Source organism: Orbilia oligospora, assembly GCF_000225545.1.
Source record: "Orbilia oligospora ATCC 24927 unplaced genomic scaffold scaffold00140, whole genome shotgun sequence".
Taxonomy (NCBI): domain Eukaryota; kingdom Fungi; phylum Ascomycota; class Orbiliomycetes; order Orbiliales; family Orbiliaceae; genus Orbilia; species Orbilia oligospora.
The window spans coordinates 149,411-167,945 of record NW_011645697.1 but is presented as its reverse complement, the minus strand read 5'-3'; the positions used below and the strand labels follow the sequence as shown (position 1 = coordinate 167,945).

The 18,535-nt window shown below is 44.9% G+C and overlaps 3 protein-coding genes across 3 annotated transcripts; 1 reads left to right on the top strand and 2 right to left on the bottom strand.

The window, feature by feature from the left end:
- Positions 1 to 1,079: 1,079 nt before the first annotated feature.
- On the top strand, positions 1,080 to 2,765 carry AOL_s00140g55 (uncharacterized protein; the record flags this gene model as incomplete). Its single annotated transcript, XM_011127296.1, has 1 exon — positions 1,080 to 2,765. One exon carries the CDS (start codon positions 1,080 to 1,082, stop codon positions 2,763 to 2,765), a length of 1,686 nt encoding a protein of 561 aa, XP_011125598.1.
- A 5,370-nt stretch (positions 2,766 to 8,135) lies between these two features.
- AOL_s00140g54 (uncharacterized protein) lies at positions 8,136 to 9,642 on the bottom strand (the record flags this gene model as incomplete). The annotated part of the gene is made up of 5 exons (XM_011127295.1): positions 8,136 to 8,683; positions 8,743 to 9,148; positions 9,211 to 9,285; positions 9,416 to 9,482; positions 9,563 to 9,642. The coding sequence occupies 5 exons, from the start codon at positions 9,640 to 9,642 to the stop codon at positions 8,136 to 8,138; spliced, it is 1,176 nt and encodes a 391-aa protein (XP_011125597.1).
- Positions 9,643 to 14,637: 4,995 nt separating this feature from the next.
- On the bottom strand, positions 14,638 to 15,995 carry AOL_s00140g53 (uncharacterized protein; the record flags this gene model as incomplete). The annotated part of the gene is made up of 4 exons (XM_011127294.1): positions 14,638 to 14,939; positions 15,005 to 15,536; positions 15,605 to 15,767; positions 15,829 to 15,995. The coding sequence occupies 4 exons, from the start codon at positions 15,993 to 15,995 to the stop codon at positions 14,638 to 14,640; spliced, it is 1,164 nt and encodes a 387-aa protein (XP_011125596.1).
- Between the last annotated feature and the right edge of the window lie 2,540 nt (positions 15,996 to 18,535).

Genomic DNA, 18,535 nt, shown 5'->3' with positions numbered 1-18,535 from the left:
AACTACCACGTTGCATTCGCATAGCGTCTCCCAATTGTAACGCATACCCTAATGCATGGTCATTGCTAATTTTTGTATCGTAAATGCCAAATATAATACCCACGTGCGCATCGAATTGATTGATCTCCACGACGCTCGCTTCGAGGTTCGGGTCGCCCCGAACTGCAATTGCGTATGTATGTATGTATGTATGTATGTATGTATGTATGTATGTATGTATGTATGTATGTATGTATGTATGTATGTATGTATGTATGTATGTATGTATGTATGTATGAAATTATTCAAAGGCTAATAGTAAAGTTCCAAAACAGTTATACAGATCCTCCCCTTCCTTAGCTTATTGAAAAAATGCGAGTTATAGGCGTTTTTGAAAAACTAATCAATTGACTCCATTCATGAAGCAACGTGGAATTAACTGGCTAGGAAGCATGCCAAGCCTATGGTTTGACTGGTTAAAATACCACAATTTCAACACCATATCCATACCGTGTGCGTCTACTCACACCATGGCAGAATATTGAATACAAGACAATATCAATATCTCCATGTTTTATCCCACGGACCTACAGTCCCTTAGAATGAGGATGTAATTGGTATTTTTATCTTTCTAGTTAGAGTAATGCATCAAGTAGCTGAATAGGCTGGGGAGCGCTACCCAAATTCCAAATCACATGATGACCTACATCTCACGCTCTTCAAACCCAGCGGAAGTCTCTAGAGCTGGATATAAACGAGCATTCTTGAAAGACGCTCTGAACCATCTACGAGATGCATCTTCTGTCTATTTAAGTTCCTCCTTCTGGAGTGCCAGCTTTGAATCTCTCCCTCTTCACCAATACACCCACCATCCGACACGACACTTTCACCTCTCACTCCTTTTGATGTTTCTAAATCTCCATCTTGCGACATCTAGAAACGATTATTCCCTTTCTTCCCTACGTTATTCAAACTCTTTGTCGTTAGTAAAAAAAGGCTCGTAGTAAGTGGTTTCATGCTCTGCGTTTTCGAAAGGAAAGGGTTAGAAGGGCTGATAACGCGCCGCACATAAAGGGCCGAGTATTTAGTTGTCGCCCACCATGTCCAGCCTTCGCAACTTCGCCTTCCTCAGGAAGAAAACAGACACCAAAGACGCCCCAAAACCTCCCAGCCTCCGTCCATTCCTCCTCAGTCTTCCTCGAGAACAAGCAATGTCCATCATCAACTCCTCCCGCCCTCCCAAACCTGTCGAACCCAAGAATTCCGCTGATATGAGCGACCCTGTTCGTGACAGACCAGGCAGCCTTATTCGAGGTGCCAGAAGCGATATCTCCAACCAGCCAAGGATCTATGTACCATTTGCTCCCCAGCCAAGTGATCTGGCGAAGCTCATGTCCTCTCAAAAACCTGGCGTGAAATGTCAAAAATGCAACTCGAACATTGTACTCACCAAGGTCCTAAAGGACAATGGGAGCCGTAATGTTGAAAACTCACATCTTGGCGAGATCTTCAATTTTACGAAAGACCACGATGAAACTGGTACTCCCATTACAATCGAGCTTGTTTGGGCTTGTCGTATCAATCGACATGTCTTCCCTGCACCTGGAAACGAGATGCTAACAGCTCCGGTCATTCAAACCATCATCATCGACCCCGAAACTGGTGGTCCCAAACGTCTCACGTTCGCTGGTGCCCAACGATGGGTCAACCAAATGCGAGAGCTAATGCGCATGGGAGACGTCAGCCGCGCCAAAGAGTGTATGACCGAGATCGTTCAAATGAATGAAGGTATGAAGAAGGAAAGCTTCACCTGGCTGGAGAAGGAAAAGGCCAGTCGAATGTCCGCATCGCTCTCCCTGCCAAAGAAGATCGTCTTTCAACAAGACCAACAGCAGGAAGGGCAACCAAGGAAGCCAGAGGAACTTGAAGGACAGAAGTTACTTGAACAGTTTTTCGACGAGGAAGGTGATGTTCTCTATCAGATGATCACGAGCGACGATGATAATATCGAATACAGTGGTCTTGCCATTGACTCCAGCAGCGAGAGCAATCCATCAGACATGGCCGCTACCGCCAACGACAAGCAGCCAATGGAAGAGCCACCAACGGTTCCTGACGTCAAAGTTACTGTCACGGTCGTCACCAATCCTCAAAACGACAAAGGAAACGCCGAAGAAACCCCTTCTCTGGACGACAAATCCGTCAAGTCAACCAAAACCTCCATCTCCAACTCCACTATGTCCAATGCTTCCCTTCCTAAGGAAACAGAACACCCAACAACGATCGCCACGATGGAAGACAAGGTCGTCTCAAAGCGTCTATCTAAACGCTTCTCCCTCACAAATATGCTCACCGGCTTCAAGAAGGTTTCTCCTTCGATTAAACGCATCGAGGGGAAACATGACCTTGGCAAGTACGCTGAAGAACAAGCTGCTGCGGCCACAAACACCGTGGCCATGTTACCGGCCCAAGCAGAGTCTATGTCCCTCCATGAGATGCTTCAAGAGCCCTTCCATAGAATTGCTGAGGAGTCTTTGAAGGATCTTTCCGGGTATATGGCTGCTTCTTCCTCCAGCATCTCCAATACCACCATTGGCTCCACTAAGCCCGAGATGCCGGAGAATTCCCTTGCTAACATCTCTAGCGAGGGTATTCAGTCGGACACGCCGAGCTTTGTGACGGATAAGTCGGGGGCTGGAAATGATAGTACCCAAGACATTGAACACGGCCTCACGGTCGTTACTATCACCTCCGAGCCAGCTAGCAAGAACTTTGAGGACGAGTAAGAAGGTTGAGTATATAGGTTCTGAGTGAGATTTCTAATATCAACTATTATCGGTGTATGTTGGAAATCACATTATTACATATAATACTCGACCTCGACCTCGACCTCAACTCCTCTATCTTCTCTCTCGCTCCGGTTTTTGTTTTTGCAAAAGGATAGTAGGCCGGCGACGTCTACTATCTGTTTTTAATGTTACCCAAAATCCTTATGACGTTACGGCCATCACGAATTATGTAACGTAATGTTACATTAATTTTAAAATATCTTGATAGAACTCGATAGCTAGCTACTGAAGAACATGTTACTTAACGAAGCATGGTTTTTGTCGGATTAGCTGGCTGAAGTGAAATCAAATGTTTCTCCCCCCTTGCAAAAATCCTTTAGGTGTATTAGTTTACATCATGAACATGATAATATCTCTCATTGCCGTGGAGTAATCTTTCATCCACCCCGGTCGACTTGGGATCGAAAGGTAATTTCTACATAGGAAGGTAAAACATTTACGATCCGCTAGCCCTCGTGACGAGGCTAACATGCACAGTAACTAATCCACCCATACGGAATTCGCGACGTTCTCTTTCCGGTCCATGAATCCATAATATCGCGGGTACATTCCGTTGCAGGATCTAGAATGTATTACTCGTTGTCTATAGCCGCCTCGCCAACGCCGATCATTCTATGTAATATCAAATCGATTGGGTAGGCATATATCTACGGAACATCCCAGTATCCTATCAAGTAGAGGTTGACCGTACATATCTATTCATTGTGATTCTTAGCCTGGTAATGGGGCGACCGGATACATACGCTAGAGTGCCCTTCAAGAAAAAAAGGGAAGAAGAAGAAGAAGAGCGAGAACAAAAGCCTCCTTGCATGATCAGTGGTACAACAGCTCGCTTCGCATAAGCATATGCAACAACGGTGCCACCAATGCAACAAGCTCATGATATGATATCACTTTACTGATGTATCCAGGGCGTTTGAATCGTGGCAGGGTTACACGAAAGAGGCATGATCGCTGACCAGATGAGAGTCTGTCCCTTGCATTGTGCAGTCTCCGGAATGCGGCATTTGGCGAGAGGACTAATCATCTCTTTTGGAACATGAGCTACCCCGAATGGTATTTTGGTGATCAACAACGAGCGCGAGGGGATATTCCATTGAATATTTTTACGTCATGCACACAATAATCTCTTCTAACGATATGCGTCGATAGAAACAAAAAGCCCTTCCCGCTTTTTCTTCTATGGATTTGCTAGTTGAATCGAACCCCTTGCATAAAGATACATGCGCAGTTGCCTAAAGATCCTTTCATCACTTCTAACCTGCAGCTTGCAGCTTGCAGTTCAGCTAGCTAGACCGCGTTGTGTTGGATTAGATCAAATGATATCGGTTGGGTTGCACACGATAGCATCCTCGATAGGAAACATCTGTTGACGATCATCATTTCCTCCCAGGCCCTGGCTGGCGTGGGCGCTGAAGCGAAACACTTTTTTTCTTACTTGATCCATCCTCCCCGGGACCAATCCGATTACAACAATAAGGCACACGAGAATTAAGACAACTGAAACTTAGGGGGGAAGCGGGACACCCGCCCCTCGGCCAGCGGGATATCCAATATCCAAAGAACTGTTATTGCATTTGTCGGGAAAAAAGGCTTGAAGGTTGTCAGCCGAAAGGAATAGACTGCGATTCGCTAGGATTTAACGGAAAACTCTTCTCATTCTCCTTCTTCTTTTTTTTGTTATTATTTTCTTTTATGATAAAAGGAGGGCGGAGATGACCCAGTTAGAAATTCGAGAAGAATTTAGTGTCTTGATTCCCGCTCGGGTCGCCTTCGCCTTCTCTATAGAATTGGGTGGTGGGCATCCGATAGAAGTTCCGAATGTCTTGGAATTATTTGCAAAAGATGACAGGGAAAACGTAATGGAGTAACCACGGACAATGTACATACGAAGGAAGTATCTTCTTCGGAATATCTTGTAAGAGATCTCGAGAGCAGATATTTTGAGAATAACAGTATTTGTACCATTCTGATTCAGATCAGCGGGTAAAATGGACATCTGGGGGCGATTTCTCCCGTCCTGGTGGGCGAGAGCAATTCAAGATCAAAGTCTGAGTTGGGTCGCAGAAGCCCGCGTCCACATCTTGCGCCATCTGCTTTCCCTTCGCAAACAAAAGAAAACCTCGATTCGAGTGAATTCGTGAACTTAACTTTGGCAATACTGGATTGAACGATTTGCAAATCTTAAATTTTCGGATCGGGAGCTCCATCCAGTTCTCCAAGTGATTGATTACTATACATTTCCTATTGCCGAAGATTTAGTCCTGACGCAGCCGAAAGATTTTCGATCTAATATCTCCGAATAGTTGCTAGAAGAAAAGCGTTACAGATATTGAACAAAGTTGCGATTGTTGATACAAGTGATCGACATTCCTCCTACTCTATATACCCTAGCGAAGAGGCCTGAGCGATGTGATTAGGACGCTATCTATCCAATTCACCACCATTAGATATCGCTGGAAGGTTCGCGGGGTTCTAATAGTAGCAACAAAGCTAGTACATGCTCCATACTTCGAATCGAGATGAACATCAAAGCTCTGCATCGAAGCCCTGATCGAAAGTCATCAGGTCTAAGCGTTGTGTCCTCAGCGGAAACCTCAGAGGCGTTTCCGGAAGCCCCTTCCTAAGACCCTTAACTTCAAGATTTAGGATATGGCGGCGTTACTCTCGCTTGTTGAATCGGAAAGATGAGACGAGTCAGTGCATATTGTGCGTTAAAAGCTTCGAATTCTAATTATTATGCAAAGTTGTTGGTGGGGCTCAAAGCGCAGTACTGACCCTCATGAAATGAAGGGTCTGTGTGGCGGCATAGCTGGAACACTCGCTCACCAAGCAATTTTGCCGTGAACGTTGAAACTTTGCAATTGGACTGTTCGATTTGGTTAGAAGAAATTCAAAATCAAAACTCCGAGGCTCTCGGCTGAATTGCTAACCGCACGGTGGATCTTGTGCGTAACGATACGTATGCGCGTGACAAGCTTGATCATGGTCACAGCGAAAGAATGTTGAAACATAAAGAGTTGTCTTTCCTTTTCGTTCGTTTTTGTGTTTGGGGTGCATGTGTGGTCTTTGTTTTTTGTGCTGCTCCCAGCATTTTGGGTACGTTGACCACGGAGAATTCATGACAGCCTGGGACTGCAGATCAGGAACATTGAGGCCCTTCTAGCTTCGAAAAGGTCACGTTCGATCACGGAGACCACACACAAGCTTACCAATTGCTATGATGACCCTTGAAAAATTGGAACGCAAGGGATTTTTAATTTCCCTGTTATCAAAGTTGACGGCATATGGTAACATACATGCACCTTACAGATTGTGCAAGGCCTACCCATATCTCAGTAATATTGAAACTATTCATGCTATAACGATACATGCTAGGATGGACGATGTTAATCAGGTTGTTCTTGTTCGTGGGGTCCAAGAAATGTATAAAAGGGCTAGCACGAAAGAGGGTAAACCCCGAGCTACTCCTCGGCTGAGAAATAGACCATGCAGCGCGGAATCGGATTGCAGCATAAGCTTTAGGTGTTAGTGAGCTTGGAATTTTATCTTGGTAAAGTAGATACGAACTGGGCAAAGAAAACGAAAATAAAAGAGAAATTAGGCAAGTATTATATCTCATATGATAAGTTTCGAAATACGTAGTCTTTGCGACTTGCTACATAACTCAGTCTATTTGTGTTCTGGGTTAAGGATCCACTTTTTTGTGCGTCAGTACACCGATATTGCATGTGCATACCGATCTTAAGACAAAAGGCCTAGGGTCGGGTCTCCACGAGTACTCCATCGGTATCTTCCTTGAACCCGCCAAAAAACTGAAATGGCGTTCAGTGATGATACACAGGTTTGCATTCGCCCAGCGTTAAGCCTATCAGAAACGATCCGCTGTGTCGCGGATAAGGGAACAAAGGTCACCTGTGGCGTTTGGATCTGTTACTAAATTCGATTGATAGCACTAGCCACTATGGGCACTCTTGACATGCAATGTACCAGCTGTGCTGAACGAATACACGGACATATCGTTATTCAAGTAAGTACATACAGCTGTTGAAGAGGACCAAACGTTCTGCGCTGACGAACGGCGAGAACCCTGGGCTTCTGCCTGAGCGGAAATACGAACCCGGCAGTAGGACATGCTTGGCCCGTCAAAGCCGGGCGCGGCTCCCCCCTCAGCAATTTTTTTTTTAAGCTTTTAGACTTGTGTTGAACAGCGTCCATCCCGTGTCTTCGCCTCCTAGACCTTATTGAGCAGGTCACCGCCCATGGAAAATGTCTTCCTTTCGCCTAGAGACGAGAAGTTTAGTTAATTTGGTTAAGCTGCGAGGTTCATTTTTGCCCCTCAGAGGGCCTTGATCATCCTACCGCCAGGAGTGTGGACATGACTGAGATGTGCTAAGGTGCTGTGTCAATTGCAACGGGGCGGGGGTGGTTTTTTTGCATGGCGTGGGGGAGGGTACGGTCCTCGGTGCTATTGTAACCATGACCCCGGAACCCTTGAGCAATATAATCTAGACTGTTAAAGTTGCAATTATTACAAGGTGGTCATGCAAAGGTGAGCACACACGACGCAGCTTCTCAGGGGCAAATGAAAGAATATGATCTGTACAGGGTCGACTTCTAGAAAGCCTGAGGTGGGATGCTGGATGCTCATGGGGGGTCTTGAGCATCGAAGAAAATTGATCACAAGAATGCAGTGTTGTTTCAATATTTCACAATAATTATTGTAAATAAAGTAATCATACAAATAGTATATTGGGTATAATATAATGTTCATGTACACATAATAGTACAGCTGTGAAATGAACTTTCTTTGGAAAAGAAAAAGAAACCTAAGCAGGTCGTGTAAAGTCTCTATGTGCTGAAACCTTTCCTTTCGGATTTTGTGTCTTCCCCAGAAGTCGAATTAGAACAAGGAAAAAAAGACACCAATCCCAAACGAGTCCGCGGCCGCGCCGTTATATAGACAAAAATATAATAATCCTTCGAATAAAGAATAGAAATCGGTTCAATATATTATGAAGGAGTAAATCTTGAAAACCCGTCGAGAAACCCAAAAAATAACGAGCGCGTTGATAAAACTTTTAAGGAAAAACTCTCGCTGAGATTTAAAGCAAAGAAAATAAAACAGGATTGATTCGACGTAAAGGAATACCGACGGCACTGTACAAAAATATACCGCCGGGCTTTGCATATGGGTATAGACGTATTTAAGGATAATCCTTACGTTCGAACTGTAAAACACAAAAATAAATCGTGAATGATTAGAACCGATCCTTTAAAAGCACACACATATATTCGTAAGAAAATTTAAACGTTACTGGCATGATGCTTAAAAGTATCAGAGCTTCTTCGGGAGTGGGGACCAACAGTAGAGCCGGGAGGTGAGTTCTCGACATTAATCTTCACCTCGATCGTCTTGACGATGCGATCGCCTTCCTCGTCCACCCCTCTAACAATATTTTCTTCGGATTCGGTGGGTTGGCCGGTGGAGTAAACGTTGACGGTACCTCCTTGCTTGCCGTTGTAGCGGTCGCGGTTCATGGATTCGAGGACATATCCGCGGTCCTTTCCGAAGGCGGCAGAAGCACCGGTACGAGAGTTGTTTCCGTAGTATCCGTCCTGGTATCCGGCTTGTCCGCCAGAAGATCCAGCAAAGGTAGACTTGAAGAGAGGCTTAAGAGCTGGAATCGAGCAAGAAATCAAAGCGGCATTAATTTCGATTTGAGACCAGATGAGGATGTTGGCACCGTCGTATGGGATATCCTTCGAAGTGGACCAGACGTGGAGAGCGTAGATACGAGCGCAAGAGGCAATGACGGCAACGCTACCAACGGAGAAGATACCAATCAAAGCAACTGATATCAAAAATTAGTGGTTATTCTAACTGATAATAAATCGTACTGTGGAATCTTACTTCGCTTGTTTCGTCTCATTTGAAGTCTCAAGAGAACCGGGAGTGGGAGCAAAAGAATCCAAACGTCGGAGAAAATGTTGAAGGAAGCTTGGGCGAAGTAAATTGGCTTAAGATCTCTGCAAGATCCAGATCCTTGAAACAAGATCTCAGCGGACCAAGCATCGGGGACATGCGGACATTCAAAGGCATTGATGAAGATCATGATGATAGTGTAGATGGAAACGACAGCCATCGATGCATAGATGATAATTCGGTATGTCTTGGCGGCAGAGATTTGATGGTAAAAAGCCAAAATACTGAGCTTAATCAAGCCCAAGTCGAAGAGGTAGACTAACTGGTAGACATACCAGCTCTTCAATGTACCTTCTAGAGTGTACAATGGAGGCTTTGTCGGGTCCGGGGGAGGCTAAAGGTTTATTAGCACTGCTCTGTATTTTGCTGACTATAGAAATTGCATTTGATGCTCACCATATCTTTCATATGCACCCCCGTATTGAAAAACGCCTGCCAGTAGTTGATAGTTGCAATTCCCCATGTTATGATCTGTGGAACGTTGAAGCGTTAGCCGACGTGCTACGGTAGTTTTGCGTAAAAAAATCGCAGAGGTCTTTCAAGATCTCCACTACATGTAGGAAACAACGGAGCTTTATATATATAAAGCAGGACTTCTTACCAGTGCGAAAAGAATGAGCCAGTCATCGAGTCTGACACGACCTAACAGGAACTGACGACAATATAATCTGACGTTTGACAGTGGGCATTAGCTCTCTGGCGATCTTATAGGTGTAAGTGCATAGTAGTGTTGAGAGGTTTCACTAACCTCAGTCCAATAACGATAGTTGACAACGGAACCAACGAGAACGAGGTTCCCAAGATGTGGTTTGTAAGAGTTTCCGGCATCGTGAACGTCTCTCAGGACAAGTTCCGAGTAATGATCGCCAGTGAAATGTGAGAGCTAGAGGTTATAGGAAAGCTGTGATATAAATGATTGACACGGCTATGGTATGTTTTCGTCGTCCTCTGTGGAGAAAAGGGACTTCAAAAAAAGGTTTTCTGAATCCTCGGGACCACGATGGATATATATTCTTTTGAAGGAGGGACTAGGCAGGGTCTGGGAGGTTTTTCAATCTATGGATTTCTGGTAGCGGAAAGCCACCTTTGGTCCGTACTTTCCTCCTGGCTAGTTTCTGACGGGCGGGTGAGGTTAAACGGGATGGCTTTTTCCTATTGCCTGAAGGTCTGAACACCAGAAACAGTTCAGATAGATTGAAGCACATCCGGCTGGGTTCCAAGCCTGGGAAAATTGATCGCTTCTGCTCCTACTGCAGAATTTCCGCACCTTGGAATTGGGGCGTCGTCTGAACAGGGCATAGCTTATCTTCTGGGGTGACGATTAATTAAAAAGCAAGTTCGCCAGTTGTCCCAATATGGAGAAGCGGCCTGGGCACATTTTTCGAACTAGACAAGGAACAGCTAGCCGGTGGTCTGAGAATTTTTCAGGTTAGTCCTGCGGCGGACAGCCAGCACCCTCGTCTAATTTTCTTGCAAGAAAAGACCCGCTTGCATTTCGAGTGCCGTATTATTCTCCCCTTCGCGGGCAAGCCTTGGCTTCAGTTCCCCCCCTGATTTTGTGAATCGTTTCGGGTCCCAGGATCATGGTAAGAGGATGATGATGTGGGTAAATGCTGATGCCAGAAAAGACATGGATTTCTTGTTCTCGAAAAGAGAATTAACAAAATGGATATTTTGCCAGGCTACAAGATGTGTGGAAGTAATTGTACCGAGTCGTCCCCTTAACAGGTCTGAACATTGCATATTCTAATCAATTTGCGAATCGAATTAGCCAGGGCTCTCTAAATTGGAATTCGAGCTACGTATCCCCACTAACTTACAATCACTACGCTCGATGAAGTGTAACTACTAATAACCTAAATTCATAATATCGCAGTTTAACACACGGAACTCTGACCTGAGCCTCCTTAGTCCTGACAAAATGCAAATTTCGTTCATGTCTTTCCGACAACACGCCAAAATTCGGGCTATTTGGTGGCGTTTCTGAATCTAAAAGATCTTGTGGACCCTTCCCTGCTTCCCAAGGCATCCGGATCCCCTTTGACCTATCGGATGACACCAGAGAACCGAAGTGTACCAGATCCCCGGTCCATCCAGATTAGTGGTGGGGGGGTCTCAAAATCAGGACAGTTTAGTCTAAAAGAGTCTTAGATCGCCCCCCTCGACCAAGTCCCTGGAGCGAGGCGGGATTTTATGTGACACACCCCCGAAGGAAAACTCAGCGAACTGCTGTCTTGGCGGTGTGCGCTAAGCTGCATTTTTATGTAGTACTGGGCCGATGATATAATACTACTGTAATATAGAGCTGTCTGGTGGAGTCCTGACAAAAGTCTTGACTGCGGTCTCGCCTGCATGGAAGCTCCGCTTCAACTTTTCTGGTACTTCTTTCTGCTTAGGCTCGATGCCACACCAAGCGAAAGAAGGAAAAGACTTCAAATTAGCATTTCTTGTCGATAGCTGGGGTGTTTCAATCGTGATAAAAGGGTCGGCGGCGCGCAGTTAGCCTATCGAATTGCGCGAAGTTGGTCTCAAGCACTCAGTGTTTCGCCCGCTCTGAGAAGGACCCAAGAATTCTCCAAATGAACAAGAGTAAGATCTGTACAACCACTAATTTTGTTATTTTGTTATTCTACTGCTATGTATGCATCGTCGCCTGCATCCTATAACCTATAACTACAGACGATCAAAGGACGCGATCCAAGCAACAGGTGGAACAAGCGGCTCGTGCGGGAATACTCCAGCCTCCTATGTCGACTAAACTTATCGCGGGAGTAGAAGTGCTGATCTGACAGCCCAGACAGCCCAGAAGAATGCTTCGTACGGGAAATTGATTCCGCGGCCTCCTCGGTTGGGATTGGACAATTATTATTATGTTCTAACTTTGGAAATACGAAAAAATACAACAATATCGACGCTCAGACACCATTTCGGTATGCGCCGAGGCAAAATAAGTATCATGTTGATAAATTATAAAGTCACAACTATTGGTATATCACGCGGAGCATTTTTCCTAAGCAGTATTGAGTTATCCAAACAGGAAATCCAAATACCTTTCTATTATGGAAGATAAACCTCCTGGTAGATGTGGCGTCGAATTGCTGATATGGAAGTTTTAACGTTATATTGATTATTAACTCCTATCTGTATCAGTGGGGACTTTTGGTATGTATCAGGGGCAAATTTTTTATCAAATTTCCAACGGTTTTTTGACTTCAATTTGTCAAGGACTATCCTGTGGTGTCATCGGGGCGTACGTAAAGTCCGCCAGTTCGGTTGTGGCCCCTACAAGTTATCCTGACAGACTAGGCGGTTCCTGGCCCGGCGTCTTAGTCCCTGTCAGTGTCTTTCAGGAATCTTCCTTGTATTGTGCAGCATCCTCGAAATAAAGATATAATTCGAAACTTTGATAATGGGTATATGTTCCTGCCGAAATATGCAATGCGAAATGCAAGCTCAACTTCAGCTACAGTTTCCTCGACTAGGTAGGTTCGATAGTATGCTGCAGGAACCTGATTTCTGAGCTCCCCATCCATGCCAATCTGCGGGTCTTGTTGGTTGGAAAAAAAGAATGCATTGCATAAAAAACAACCTTGGCTTTTGCCGTCTAGAGTATCGTGAGACTTCAAACTCTCCCACTAAAACGTCCGGGGAAAGGGGAAGAGACAGCAAGAATGCTAACTTGCGCCAAGCGAACTTTGAGATCGAGATTTTTGAAGACACGGGAACATATCTACAATGCATTGTCCTATTCCGTAAACTTTCGCTTGTTTCGAAGAGCGAGCGAGATTGATGCATACGTATGTACCTTTATCACTTCGTGACGAGATTCCGAGATTATGGGATGGGAGAACTTGAAGCTTTATCCCGCGATGCTAATCTCGACCTCCTGCTTCTGGAAAGCTGAAGTATGATCCCCCACTCCAGTTCGCTGATACATGCCGCCGGCAGGCTCCAGGGGCCCTCATTGGCCATTTCCAACTTCGGAAAGCATCCGGCGTGATCAAGACTTGGAGTTCGCCTGGTCTTCATCCTGATACACCCGCTTGGATTAAGTCTGGTGACTTGGAAAATACAAACATCTACTCTGTAGATCAACCTGCAGCGCGCATCCCCAATGCATATCCGTCTTTAGGCTTTATTCTGTTTTCCCGTTCGTAACATTTTTATGTTCCGAGTGTGTTAAAAGCCTGAGGCCGTCGTTGGCGCCGAAGGAAGCGACCTATGGTACCATCCGGCTCGCTAGGGAAAAGATATATAGTTTCACTTGGAAGTTCTTGGAGCCACCAAGATTGTGATATCTAAACAACAAAGTCCCCTATTAGCTAAAGTTCTTTCATGATGAGATAGAAGGCGGGTCCCTCTTTTCTTGGGAACTTTTCGCACATACCTTTCATTTCAGCATCCGTCCTCTATCATAATTCATACCCATACAACCCTATTTTCTTCAGAGCAAGACATAGTCATGAGCTCCCCCATTTTTTGTTCCAAAACTCTTCGTGTATTCGCGCAATTGCAAAGACCTTCGTCCCGGGCCGCTCTTTGTCGTCCTCCTAATTTGCGTTTAGAATGTCGACATGTCAACGGCTGAAGGATGTTGATTATCACGCCACGGGTACCTTATCGGTAGTTCGTATCTACGGAATCACATCCAAGATCTGACCAAGAGTCAGTCAATGCCGCATTCTACCTTTACCCCGGATTTCCAGAGTTTGGACGAAACGATTTTTCTATCCACAATCCATATCACAACCAGGTTATTCCTTCCCTCCGAAGTTCCTTGTCGTTGGTTGCCTTGCTTTGCCACCCCGTAACGGCGAGATATCTCTGACAGGACAAGGCTCTATGTCGAACGCATACGAAACTTGAACTGGGGGCCTCCTGGTCGTAAATGTCATCTTGTGGGTGTGCATTGGCTAATGGAACCGTTAGCCCTGGCTCACGTTACAATACAACATTTTGTGACCGAAAAGTTCATTAGAATCGATAGAGTCAAGTCACATGCTAGCATTTTTTGGGAGACATAAAACCCTTTAATTTCTAGGTCTATGTTAGCTGAATTATTGTGGAATTTCGATATATATATCACTTGGGACTTAACTTTTACGACTAGTTGTGCGAGACAATTCTTAAGACGGAGGTATGGACGCCAATTCGGAAATGTGTCTAACTGAAACCGACGGAAATGGCGCTAGCCGTCGTCCGCCACATTGCGTCTGCAGCGACGTTTGCTAAACCTGTCGGCTAAATGTCAAGATGTTTGATCGGCGGCCAAAAGGATATTGGCACTAACGGTATCTTCCAGAAGCCCTTCAGTGACGCATATTTGTAGGTAAAGAATTTTTGAATGCAGACATCATGTTGGATTAGACTCGAAAAAGAATTGTATTTGGCTACCCGAAAAGAACTTCGCACAAAATCCACAAAAGCAGATGCAAAATGCGCCGGAGTCAGAACGAGGAGTTTATGTTTAATTACAAAAAAGGATTCATCGCTACCATAAAACAATCAAAAAATAAAAATATAAGATGTTGTACAGAAAATTGGTTCTAACTCCGAAATGTTCAACTCATGTTGACTTGCCTTGCCTTCTGTCTTCTGCAACTCCAACGAAAATCCTCCTTAGATATCTACAGTTTTTTGGAGTCTAGACCACTGTAACCATCCTGTCCCACATGCCCTCTAGTTGATAAAATGTAAAAGAAAATCTATTTGGATGACGACGTATCGTGGTATGTTTAGATCCACCGTCGGAGACACTGGTGGTATTGCGGAACAAAACGGGAAAGTCGGATTGCTATTTCTAGCTCTTGTCGCGATTTTGGTTTAGAGAGGATTGGGATAGTCGTTGCCGTTTATATCAAGGAGGAAGTCGTAGTCGTAGCACATTTCACGGATGTTCATGACATCCTTGACCTTAACACCAACGTTGGCCTTGATCATGTCGGCGTATCCCAAGTTGAGCGGCATGTCGGTAGTGGCATTGGCACACTTTTGAGTTTCGCCTGGCTTGTAATAGTCCATGAGACAAGATGGACCTCCGAAGTCTTGCATGTTAGCGGTCTTAAGCTTTTGCCAGGACCACCAGACGCGGTCGAGGTTGGAATGATGAATCCAGAAAGCCGGATCTATTTTTGATATATATTCTTAGCACTTCATCAAATAATTTATCACGAGCGGTATTGAAACTAACCTCCAGGGCTGACATAAAGATCACCCATTATTCCCAAAGTACCACCAATGCCGTAATGACCACCACCATGAATACCAGAAGCCTCGAAGGATGGACCACCTTCGACAATAACATCGAATTCATAGAAATTCTTGGCCGCAAGGGTAACCTTGGTTTGGTTCTTTGAGAGATAACGACCGGAGAAGTAAGGGCTCATATCACGAGACAAGCAGCGAGCGCCGTTACCACTGAAATCATTTCCGGGACCGAGATTGACAACCATGTTCTTGAAAGCACCAGTAGTAACGCAACCGCCGCCGGTACGTCCAGGAACTGCGAAAGCTGCCTGTGCGGCTGGGACTGGGAGATAGGCACCGTTTCCACCGAACCCGAGATTTGCGTCCCAGATAGGAGAGGAAAAGAACTTGGTGTTACCCTGTCCAACGTCTCTATGCCAGTCCCAGTACGGGAATGTACCTGTATAACCGGCTTCTTGACGGAGCATTTTCTCCATAGTCCAGGTGTAATAGCGGTGGAATGGCAAGAAGTGACCCTATACCCATTTGTTAGACCCTTTCTGTTGTAGTACAATATATATAGAAGTTGGACTGTTGTACATACGACATAGTGAACTTCGAAGGTTTGGTTGATATGGGTGGCGACTAAATCATCATATCTAGTTTTGGCACCAGCATAGATGCTTGCTGGAGTCCTTCCTGGCTTAGACAAGATACAGTTCATAGCATAAAGAAATTGGAACTTTTCAGTGTTCGACAAAGATCGCCTGCATATGTGTTAGCTGTACATATCTATACAGTTCCATTCCGTGGATATCAAGTACATACCATTCTTTTCTCTTTTGAATAGACTTGCAAGTACCAAATGGTTTGGTTGATGTGCTGCCACCCGAGCCACTAGGTGTCGGAACTGAGAACACACCGGTACTACATAGAACAAGAAGCAATGTTACTAAGTACATGATGCGCCGGCCGGCGACAGACATGACGGCCATCTTGAGGAAGTTGGAGGATGGTTGATGGAGAGGTCGATATCTGTAGGCAGAGATATTATTATCGAGCTGAGGGGTATTGGCAAAGAGGAAGTGATATGCTCGATGGTAAAACTGTGCCAGGTTGCCACGTTTTTTCCAACGGTGACGAGGGGGAGGACTAGATTTATACTTGAGCGAGGAGGCGACAAGATGGTCAGAAAAAGTAAAAAAAAAAGAAGGAATGAGCGACTATGGATAGTACTATCCAGGAAAAGTAAAAATTAAAAAAACGAAAGAAGAGACAAGGCTAAAAGTTTAGGGTTACTCGGAAAGGAGCGACTGTAGTTGGACTGGAAAGATGGCTGGCAATTGCAAATGCAAGATGCAAGAACGGATAGCACGGTTCCGTTCAGCTCGAAAACATTTACGAAACTAAAATGAGATTTTCTAAGAAAAAACGAGTGGATCAAGTGAAAGATTGAAAGAAAGATACAAAGGAGGAAAGAAATCCACAAAAAAGTACTCCGCAGTATAGTATATAACGGGTCCGGTACTTGTTAAGGTATAGAATGAGGTTCTGAACCTGCATAAAACGACAAGATTCGACCCACATGGGCCACCACGTTTTTCTACTAAGCTTCTTGGAATGTCTCTGGTGTGGATCCCAAACCTTCGACCTCGAGGCAGAAATCTACCAATTTTACCAATCATAGGGGAAGTATAAGCTGCTGGCTCTAAGATTGTCGAGTGGTTCCTTGGTCCATCCGTTTACCCAAAGTGGTTGGCACCACGGGCAGCTAAGTCCGTGCATAGCGTGTCAGCCCTTACCAAGCCCAGAAGATGCGACCGCAACCACTACAAACGACTCCAACAGATATACTTGGGAGGGACATGGTCCGGTCGCACAACGTATCCCCTTGTTCGTTTACCCCCATTTAATTCAATTGTTGGAAGAATAGTGCCAATTTGCATGAGGTTCTTGCCAGGCACTGGAAATTTAAATTAACATGCTACTTGACAGGTCAGATGATTCGTCGCAATCGACTGCGAAGACGCCGCCAACCGGCCGTTTGACGGCACAAAAATGGTCCCTTTCTCACCATGAGTGGGTGAGGCGTCAGTCTCAAAGTCTTGAGTCCTTTCACAAAACAACGGGCGTTTGGTCACCGCTTGTAGCTTTTTATGTCGCATGCATGCAAGCATGTAGCAGCGCAGCTCCGCTGTCGATGGAACCTAGCTGGCCGTATGCATTATGTCGCACCGGTGGCCATGTTAGTCTTCGGATTCAACAAACAGGCGCATGCCCACCCGGCTAAGTCGGATACCAAAAGCTGGAGTTTTATCCGCCTCTCGCTGCAATTAACGTATGATACACTCGCCATGTATGTATGGGCTGGAATATCGCGCATTGGCAAATCCAAAAAGTGACTGCATGCGCAAGCCAATATGCAAGTTCAATTTTCATTTACATACAATTATTGATAAGCTTGCCTGTGTTTCGGTAAATATTCCCAAGCCCCTAGCTCGAATGTCTCCATAATTGTGACTGCGGTAGCTTTCATGTCTCCTATCACAATTGCAGGTTTGACGGCAAAGCAGCTCGGCAAAAAGTGTAATATTTAGAAGGCCTGGATAATGTATGCCTAAAAGCGCCTGTATACGAACTACATTGTAATGCATTGTTTGAACGCCGCGCCAACGCTGCTGCATCACCAGCGAAAACCCTCCTCTTTAGCACGAGTACTTCCTTCGCTATCCGATTCCGAAGAGGTCCAGAGTTCCTTAGGACTCGGAAAATGGAACCCGCATGTTCCATAATACCCCTAAATCCATCTGCGAGAAAAGTCTAACCCCTGGCAATGAATAGACAGTATAACTTTTAGGGCTTAACATAGCTAATCTATAGCTAATTGAACTGTGCTTCGAGACGGATTAAGGTTAGAAGGCAAAATAATTAAATTTCTTGCTGGTCTTATGGTGTTCGTGACGACTGATTTAACTTCAAGCGCTAGGCGACATGCATTCTGTTTCTTTCGAGTTGGAACAACGAAATCGCTGGTGGCGTTGCTGGGCCTGTGGGGTCTTCCAACCCTGTCAACTTAACAAGGTCCCCACCCACCAGAAATTCAAATTTTATGGAGCTTACGATTTTGTACTTTGTAACCCTTGAGAGCTTCAGGCATCTCCTGCCACGCGAGTAAATATCTCTAATGATAAAACGCAATGGCGACAATTATTTTCTGATAATATTGAAGCAGATGAAAAACCTTGAAGGTTTGGTAGCGCTGACCTTGTTGCATCAAATTTCTGGCCGCGATATTATAGATAGTCAAATCTTAATGCAATTTCATAGGCTTCTATAAAAAGGGTTTTCAACTGCCATGAACCCTATCAGTTAGTTATTACCAAGAGAAACGTGTGTCAATGCAGCTCCAAGATAAGCCAGGCTGACCTAGTTTAGACACCAGTCTTTCATTTGAATATTTCTCCGCGCTAGTCCGAGCTTGAAAATGTCTTCGATCCAAAATGAAGGTTTCTGGGATATTGAAAGGGATAAACGA